At 36.5% G+C, this 9,375-nt stretch overlaps 1 protein-coding gene across 9 annotated transcripts in view; it reads left to right on the forward strand.

Moving 5' to 3' along the window:
• LOC149310634 (serine/threonine-protein kinase MARK1) overlaps positions 1 to 8,342 on the forward strand; it is a 100,019-nt gene extending 91,677 nt beyond the window's left edge. For 7 of the 9 annotated variants that reach the window (XM_089529350.1, XM_089529349.1, XM_089529353.1 and 4 more), the window contains 2 exons: positions 3,009 to 3,053; positions 6,284 to 8,342. In XM_089529350.1, the coding sequence (XP_089385476.1) occupies positions 3,009 to 3,053; positions 6,284 to 6,638 (400 nt within the window). In that variant the 3' untranslated portion in view covers positions 6,639 to 8,342. The remainder of the gene's footprint in view (positions 1 to 3,008; positions 3,054 to 6,283) is intronic. The other 2 variants (XM_089529356.1, XM_089529355.1) reach the window with 1 other exon arrangement.
• The last annotated feature ends 1,033 nt before the right edge of the window (positions 8,343 to 9,375 follow it).

Below are 9,375 nucleotides of genomic sequence, written 5' to 3' on the forward strand. Positions count from 1 at the left end.
CTCAGTATCAGAGTAGAAAAGTACAGCTCTCAGTTTACAGAGCAGGTACAATATACTGCCTGAAATTGGTATAGGTCAGGAAATAAGTCTCCATGTATTTTGAAAGCATTTTTTCATGCTTTATTATATTGGTATTTATGAAAGACAAGATAACATAAACCTTATTCGAGAAAGTGCTAGCCAGTGGCCATGTTCGCTAAGGGATTCTGTTAATTTCACTCCAAAAAACCAACTTTTACCTCTAGAGAATCAGAAGTGCAAAAATGCTTGTGTAAGAGGGCTGCATGAAGATGCTCGTTCAAGATTCTTTACTCCCCCCCCCCCCAGATGATTCCTCTCTCCCACTTCAAGCCAACCTTATCCACACTTCTTGAGTGGCTTGGTGGACAGGGCAAGGACAGCTCTCTATCACAAGCATTTTTACATTTTTAATTCTTTAGAGGGAAAAGTTGCTTTTATGAATTAAAATTACTAGAGTCCTTCAGCAAACCCAGTCACAGGCCATGTAGTTTATGTAAAATAGCATTGTATCTTACATAAAACACAATTAGCTTTTCATTGTTAGCTATCCTTGCCTAAAATTTCAAGAAACCTGAAGTTGTGTGAAGATACTGATTTAAAAGTCAGCACACACATACACACACCCAGAGGAACTTTCTGTTTGGCAGTGGAAACTGTAATAGAACTAATTTTGCTTCTGTTTTTTAAAATAAACCATACAAATATTACTCCTGCATAGAGGCTATAGTGCATTGGTCTCGAGTAATTTTATGAATCCAATGCCTAGTCAGTTATGTAATAGTTACAGTAATTTCATTTTCTAACCTAAAAGGTTTAATTTTGATAACAGGCAATGTTCTTGAAAATAAAATCTCAAGTAAAATGACATTCTGCAGGATCTCTCGCAAGAATGAACACTAGGTCTATGATGGTGCCTACTGCAACACGTAGGTACCATCCGAAACAAGGATAGTGAATGTATTGTCCTCCAGAGGTTGTTGAACTGCAGTTCCCAGTGTCCCTCAGAATTGGCTGTGCTGACTACAGGTGGTGGGGTTACAGTCCAGCATCTGTAGAGATATCCCTCACTTCGGAGGAATAAGAAGTGGAAATATGCTCTTTATTCTTTATGTATATTTCATCTACACCTTATACATATAGTCTGAAGTTAGTTGTATGCAATATTTTTAATAATTTTGTGCATGAAACAAAGTTTGTGTACACTGAATTATCAGAAAGCAAAAGTGTCTCTATCTTAGCCACCAATGAAAAAAATTAGGCTTGTTGAGTAATTTGGATTTTGGAATTCCAGATAAGGGAGACTCAACCTGTTCTTCCTTAAAAACAATTTAGTAATGAGTAGTACTTCACGGAAACTGCCATGATTATGATTTAGTATTATGTAAAGATTATATGTATTGTTTTTTTAAAAAGTTATGATTTTGTATGGAGCAGTTTGTAATTGATCAGGTCTGTACAATTTGTGACCTACCAAGCTGAAATAGGCAACACATCTAGGTCATTATAAACATCTGCTTTGGATACCTACCTGGAATTACAAAATAAGATAATTGCCAGTATTGACACTGCCATGATTTGTGTTTCTAGGCTTAGAAATAGGGCTTGGAATGCTCCTGTCAGCTTTTATATCAGGTTCAAGATCAGTGTTATTTCTCTGTGTCCCCATTGTCTCATTTTTCTCCAGCTTGGATTTTTAATCTGAGCCAGTAAACAATTTTCTACCTTGTAGAGGATGTTCTGTCAGCTGCAGGAAGAAGAAGGGGATATTTCCCTCCTTCCTCCTAGTTGCTGGGTGATATGCATCAGGAGCAAGATGTCTCTGCAGAGTTCCCATGGAGTATTTGAGTACTAAAATGGGGGGGGGGGGTCATAGGGAGCCCAAGCATTTTTATAAAATCTCAGTACAGACTGTCTTGAAAATCTTTTCGCAGGATGAGGCTAGTTTGACTCATTTCCAAGTCAGTGCACCTTGAGTGGGGCTCACTTGCTAATTTCTATTTGAATACCTGGCAGATTTGCTATATTTGGCTTGATTGGTTACATGTTTTGCGGCTTTAATATAGACAAGAGAGTATTCTTATATAGCTGGTTATCATTTGTCCTGGGTTATTTTCTAAATGTGTTTGTATAGACTTAAGAGATTTCATTCAGCACTAAGGATCCATACATCTATTGATATGGGATATTGTTTTGTATGAGATGGATATTTTAAAAGTATCATCAAATTGCAACATACTGGTACTATATAGTATACAGAAGCCTCCCATAAATACTACATGGGGGAAATGTTCAGAGCTTACTTGACCAGACTCTTGCTCAAACCAAATTTAACAACATATTGTTCAGTTTGACTTTTGAGCCCCATGATGGCTTTTACATGAGCTATAGATTCTGTAAATGCTGCTGAAAATTGAAGGCCTTGGAAACTATTAAGTAGGAGTAAAAAAATGAAAATTGAAAATTGATGTGCTGCTTTTAGGTGCTATCTAAAAGCCTGGATTTACAAATGAATCTCTACAGTTGCTAAATGGCCTGCAGTATCATGGCATAAGTTCATGTCAAAGCTATATGTTAACTATTAACACTTTACTGTTAAATTTGAGTACCCTTATGAGCCCCATGTGGGATGGATCATTGTTAGTGGTGCTATCATCATTACCATGTGTTGCTGGGGTAAAAACACATATTGGAAAACACATATTGTCTGACTTTTGATTATCTCAAGGTACTTTAGTTGGCTGGAATACATTAAAGGTGAGTAGTTGAGAAACTGAAGCTGCCCTTCAGGGTGAAAATAAATTGTGGTTTCATAAGAACAAGTAAACTGCAGGTGTGAAAAAAATGATTAAAATGTCAGTAAGAAACAATTTCATGCTGAATATCTGTTCAACCATAATTTTAATGTTGTCCTAGATACAGGTTTTCTTGATTCATTTTTTAAAAAAAAACATTATTTATTAAAATCTTGACCTTAACTTTGTTTTGAGGGATCCAAGTGAAGGCGAAGCCAGTGGCAGAACCGACACCTCAAGGTGAGGAGCCACTATTAATACTTCGCTGCTAGGTCCCTGTGTGTTATTCATTTCATTTTTTTTGAAGCCTTTAAATTAATGTGTAAAACAGAGGAGTCTCGTGATAAGTTGTCTTTTAAAAAGTATTATGCATGAATTAAATGTCCTGTTTCTCCTTTAAATACTCTTAAGTACAATTAAGTATTTAATGTAACTTAAAAAAAAATCAGTAGCTTTGATTCTGCAAGTTCTTAGACAGTAGGAGTCCACATTGGTACTGCTACCTTCTAAACATTTGCAAGAGCTTTGGAGCTTTAAATGTCTCCAGAGCTTTAAATATTTTCATGTATTTGAATATTCAAACCAATTATTTACTCATTCTGAAAATCAGATCATATGCCTAATAATCGAAATCAGTAAGCACCTCTGCCATAACCCTTCTGCTTTTTCTAAACATTAAGTCACATTTTAATCTTCAGGCAAGTCCTTTTTAAGGTAAAAAGCATGTGTGTGTAGACATAAAGTAAAATCACTATCACAGATCAAATTGGTTCAGAAATTGGGGATAAGTGAAAACAAATTCTGTGCAGGCTTCTTAGACACAGAATCATATGCAAGTATTTTTGTTTCATTTGCTGAACAAGGGGAAGGGAAGTGTGACCTGCTCCCCTGCACATGTGCATGAGTAGACTTACATTCAGTGTACAGTGTGGGGCAGGCAGGGGCACCTCTTTTGCCCCACTCCATATAGAATCATCTGGTCTGGGCATAAACCTACTCTTAGGCTTTTTAAAGGATTCATTTTTACTGGAAACTAGTTCACTTCATACATCAGGAAAAAAATTATGCTAGACTATAGCTACTTGCCAGCACAGCTCTGGTCAACACAGCCATAAATGATGGGATTTATAGTCTAGCATTGGCTGAAGGGCTACAGGTTTCAAAACTCAGATATACATCAAAGCTTTGTTTTCTAGCATTCAGTTGAGAGAGTGAAGTCCAATTTAGGCACTTCTTACCTGGTTTCAGCCAACCCAAGAAGAATGGAGTGCTTAGCTACACACTCACCATTTTTCCCTGATGTTTTTTTCTGTTTAGGAACTGGCTTGTCAGATGGTTGGGGTGTAGATTTGCTTTACAGAGGGCTTAGAAGCTGTTTGAATGGTTGTTTCCATCCAGGCCATGATAAATAGGTTTCAGATATTCTGTGTCAATGGTGAGAAATTGTGACCTTCTCGATCAGAAGTGGGCAAAGGGCAACCCCCCAAGAATCAAAGGTATACCTTTTTGCCCTAGACTATCCCCAAATGCACTCTCTAAGGGGTATGGAGAGCATTTCTGCCATGTTTGAAGTCTGCCAAGGAGTCAAAAACTATTTTTGCAATTTTTTAAAATATATATATATATATATATATATATATATATATATATATTTGCCCTGAAATGCTCCAAAATGTCCACTAAAGGTTGAGAGATGCATTTCCACCACATTCACACACACACACACACACACACACACACACACACACACACAGGGGAGAGGGGCAATGTAGGTCCAGGAGAGGCCTATTTTGAAACTCGAAACATGGTGAAAATGCTCCCATACCCCTAGAGCAAATTTTTTATGGGAACAAGGGCAGCCCTCCAAGGTATCCTAGAGCGCTAATGTGGCCCCCTAGCCTTCCACACTTGCCCATCCCTGCTCTAGATGGTGTTGAACTGCAACTTCACTATTGACTGTGTCAACAAGGGATACTGAGAGTTGCAGTTTAACTGTGGAGGTCCACAGTTTCCCCTTACCAGTCTACGCAAACACAGCATATTATGACTTAAAACACATTCTGTAGTGATAAAAGTTTAGTATTCCTCCTTGTGTTGAGGCACTGTTCTTAGCTCTGCAACTATAGAGATACTCATAGCTATTCAGCATATTAGCTGATGGACACTGAATATTTCTCAACAAGCATATTGAGGATTGATTCATTTATTTAACTTCCATCTTTCTATAGGGGAACCTAGGCACTTTACAGCCTGCTTTAAAACAAAATACAGCTAAAACAATTTATAGGACAAAAGTAAAGAATAATTAAATGGTCAATACTATTGAAAACATGAATTTAAAATGTAGTGGTAAAAATAGAAATAGCACCCCCTGCTGCCCTTTAAAAAATTATTGTCCAATCAATTTAACGGGCAAAGGACATGAGAGAGGGCCTTTTTAGTGGAATAAACAGATTTCTGACAGCCATCAGAATGAGACCTGGGTGAAGTGAGATGGACAACAGAGCCTCCCTTGTGAGGAATTCCACTAAAAGGCCCTCTCTCATGTCCTTACCAAGTATGAAACTGAGAAAAAGCCTTCCCCTGAGAATCTTAAAATTCATGAGATAAGGTTAAAGACTGTGATGAAACTGGAACTGTAATACAAAAGGGCTGCAATTTTCTAAGTCTGCAATTATATGCAGGCTAATTTGGGAATAACCTGCACTAAACTTAGTGGGGCTTATTTCCGAGTAAACATGTATAGAGTTGGACTGCCCACCCCCTGCCTTTCCCATAACATCACAACACAGAGAAAAAGTCTGCCAAAAGCTTATTAAATTCTTTATGCTACTTGGTAATGGGTTCTCTGTCAATGATCAAACTGAATTTACAAATGGTGTGAAAAACACTCTTGATACCAACAGTTCAATATGATTTCTGCAAGTGCCATTTCTGTGGTGTTTATTGTTTTGGGGCTTTTGCCATGGGTCTTTAGTGTAGAATTTGGAGGAGGGAAAAACTGTAAGAAGATTTGTTCATTAAATTGCATAATAGGAGCAAACAACCCACTTACTGTATATGGTTTTATATTCTTAATTCATATATTGTCTAGAATGATGCATTTTAGACACAAGTCTTCCAAGATTATTCCTTTTGTTTTCCAGATTTCCAACTTTACTTTGGTAAAATAAACTGCCAATGTAAAGAAACAAGAACATAATATTTCTCAGGAAAAACAGGGTGCCTTCTTTTACACTTGCCACCTGCTTTTTATGGAGTGTCTTGCCTTCTGTTTTGTGTGACCATTAGATGTTTTGGGTGTGTGTGATTGATGCCAAATGTCAAACTCTAAAGAATCCTAACTGTTTGTGACTCCACCTAGTAACATAGTTACTAGGCAAAGATCTGTTTTAATGTAACATTTTGAAGTTGTCTAACTTAAGTTTATTTCCTATATTTGTATATTTTAATACTGTTACCTTTTTCAGGAGTGCTTCCGGGGAACCAAAAGACAGAGAAAAGGAAGAAAGTAAAGATTCTAAGCCACGGTCTTTGAGATTCACCTGGAGTATGAAGACAACAAGTTCCATGGACCCAAATGATATGATGAGAGAGATTCGAAAAGTGTTAGATGCTAATAACTGTGACTATGAACAAAAAGAGAGGTTCCTGCTCTTCTGCGTTCATGGCGATGCACGGCAGGACAGCCTTGTCCAGTGGGAGATGGAAGTGTGTAAATTGCCACGCTTGTCACTCAATGGAGTCCGCTTCAAGCGAATATCTGGGACTTCAATTGCCTTTAAAAACATTGCATCCAAAATAGCAAATGAGCTTAAACTGTAAAGAGCAATGACATTTCTGGGATCAGGGAAGATTCAAGCTTACATTTTGAATGTACTGGTTATGCCTAACATGATTGGCCTATGAAACTCCCCATGTAGAAATTGTCCCTGTTGCAATAAGGTTATACATAGTTATTCTGAATTGTAAAATGTAATTCAGTATGACCTACCTTTAAAAAAATACTGTAGTTAAAGAAATTACGTTCACATGTACAGGTAAGTATATAGAGCGTTCCTATTGTTTTATGTTCATAGAGTTGTATAAAAGAAGGCTTAAATACAGATGTTGTATAGTTATCTAAACCATCAGCACAAAAGTGTGTTTGCTTTGAGTTGAAAAATTCTTCCTGGTCATTATTTACATTTTTTGTGGTTTTTATAATTCTTACCTCTATCATGCATTTTTTTTTAAAAAAAATGATGTCCACAGTAGAAATACACAAAAAGGGTTTTCACAACTGTAGCATGAACAATTTTAATTATTTTTAAGCAAATCATATATTGAAACTAAATTAATAAAAAAAATAGGTTGGTTTTTGTTGTACACAAAATTCTTCGTGGGTCCCTTTCATTCTTGTGCTTCTTCATAGAACAGTGTTTAGTTGAAAAAAAATGCAAACATGTTTACAGTGTTGCTACTTAAAGTGAGGGAAAGGGGTTCAGTCCCTGGCCTCTGGAACATGTTGGGAAATGGAAACTTTCTAATTAGATTTTAGTTGCAAATTTAAGTTTTGCTCTTGTGACCCCATAATCAAATGTAGCAACAGATCAGAAGTACAGTTCATATTCATTCACCATAATGTGAAGTATTATTTTCTGCCTTCAAAAGAGTACAAATCCCATTTTATGAAAATATATCTTTGTACTGAGACTGTTTCATAGCACAAGGTATTCTGAAATGTTGACCAATTGTAAGAGCTAATAATTGCCACCTCAGGAATTAACTGGTTTTTGGAATATTTCCCCTTCCCCAAGAGTACATGCAGTTTCATATACTTTACAGCTGAGCATACATTGTTTATAACAATAGAATTATTACTTCTGTGATTGTACGAATTTTGTTCCCATATAACTTGTCTATTTTTAATATTTTGCCCACTTTATTGTATTTATTCCACATCTTTATGCCTGTAATGTGAAGCTGTGTGTAGGCATTTGCCTATGGAAGAAGAAGAAAAATTCCTTCATAATTAGTGATATAAATTCTGTAAAACCACTAGTACTTGGTACATTTTAATATTTGTTATTTTGTACTGAATTAATCATAGCGGTTGGTTGTGCAATGTTATTTAATGTCGTAATTACTGTAATTTCAACATATGGGCCCCATCTGCACACTCCTGTAAAGATTAGAAAAGTCATTCAAAATTGTCACTTTATTAAAAACAAAAAACACAAAAAAAGAAGCTGTGGTAAACTCTGTAACCCAAAATTAGAAGGCTATAAGTGTAGCTAAATGTGCCACTGGAGAATGGCTTTCTGACAGATGGACTTGACATGCTGTACTGTACTGTGATGTAGATCTCTCTTCTGTAACAGTTCTGTTCTGATATGAACGTGTATTGTTGCCTTAGAAAAAAGGATGGTGTTTTGGCAAGAAAGAACTGTACCCCTTTTTATCTGGTGTTCCTTTAAAAAAATTTTTTTTTTGACGCAAGTCATCCTAATTCACATTCACTGGTGCACTCTATTAAAACTTACTTGAACAGTATTTGCATCACTACCTTTTTCTTTTTGTCATTCACTTAAGTGTACTTTTGGTGTGGTCAGAGTCATGTGTGAAAGTGTTTTGAGGGGGAAAGAGAAGTTGGTTGCTGGTTCTCTACTGCTGAGGTAAGTCTAGAGATTTGTGAATTTTCTAGATTTGTATTTTCCTTGTATTTTATGAATTCAGACCAACTGGCACTTCATCCCTTCATTTCTTCCTGGAATTTGTTGAATGTTAATGTTTAATGTTCAAACCCTTGCAAGAATTCATTTTAGATATGAACTTGGCTGTATCTGTGTGAGTTTTTGGAAAGAAATGCCTTGTAATACTTAAAAATCTAAAAGCATAAACCAATTTTCTTTTAAAAAAACCAAGGAATATTGTACAGAAGTGAACTTCCTGACAGCAAGATCTGTTCGACAGTGGAACTCAGTCCCTTGAAGTGCAGTGGAGTCTCCCTTTTTGGAGATTTTCAAAAAGAGGCTGGAAGGCCATCTGTTGAAGGTGCTTTGATTCTGTGTTCCTGCATGGCAGGGATTTGGGCTGGATGGCCCTTGTGGTCTCTTCTAGTTCTATGATTTTATGATCATCTATTACTAAAGCAATTTAATACACACAATTTAATGTCACTCTCCTAAACTTTTTTTAAAAAAAATCATATATATTCTTTTGCACGTTGTCTACCCTTACTTCTGCAAACTCTTCAGTATTAGGATAGATTATTCTGATCCTCATAACCCACTGTGGTAGGTTGAACTGAGAGATGGTGACTATCATAAGGTCTCCCTTTTAACTTTAAGACTAAGTGGAGATTTAAACTACACCAACTAGTATGTGTGTTTATGTCCCTTCAAGTTGCCTGTCAACTTACTGCAACTTGAATTGATTCATAGGGTTTTCTTAGCCAAGGAGTACTCAGGAGTGTTTTTTCTAGTTCTTTCCTCTGAAATGCAGCCTATTTATTAGGGGTCTCGCATGCAACTAGGCTTGACTCTGCATAGCTTCAAAGATCAGATGGTATCTGGTGCTT

Source organism: Sceloporus occidentalis, unplaced genomic scaffold (genome assembly GCF_023333645.1).
Source record: "Sceloporus occidentalis isolate IW3139 unplaced genomic scaffold, rSceOcc1.0.p SCAF_6, whole genome shotgun sequence".
Classification (NCBI taxonomy): Eukaryota; Metazoa; Chordata; class Lepidosauria; order Squamata; family Phrynosomatidae; genus Sceloporus; species Sceloporus occidentalis.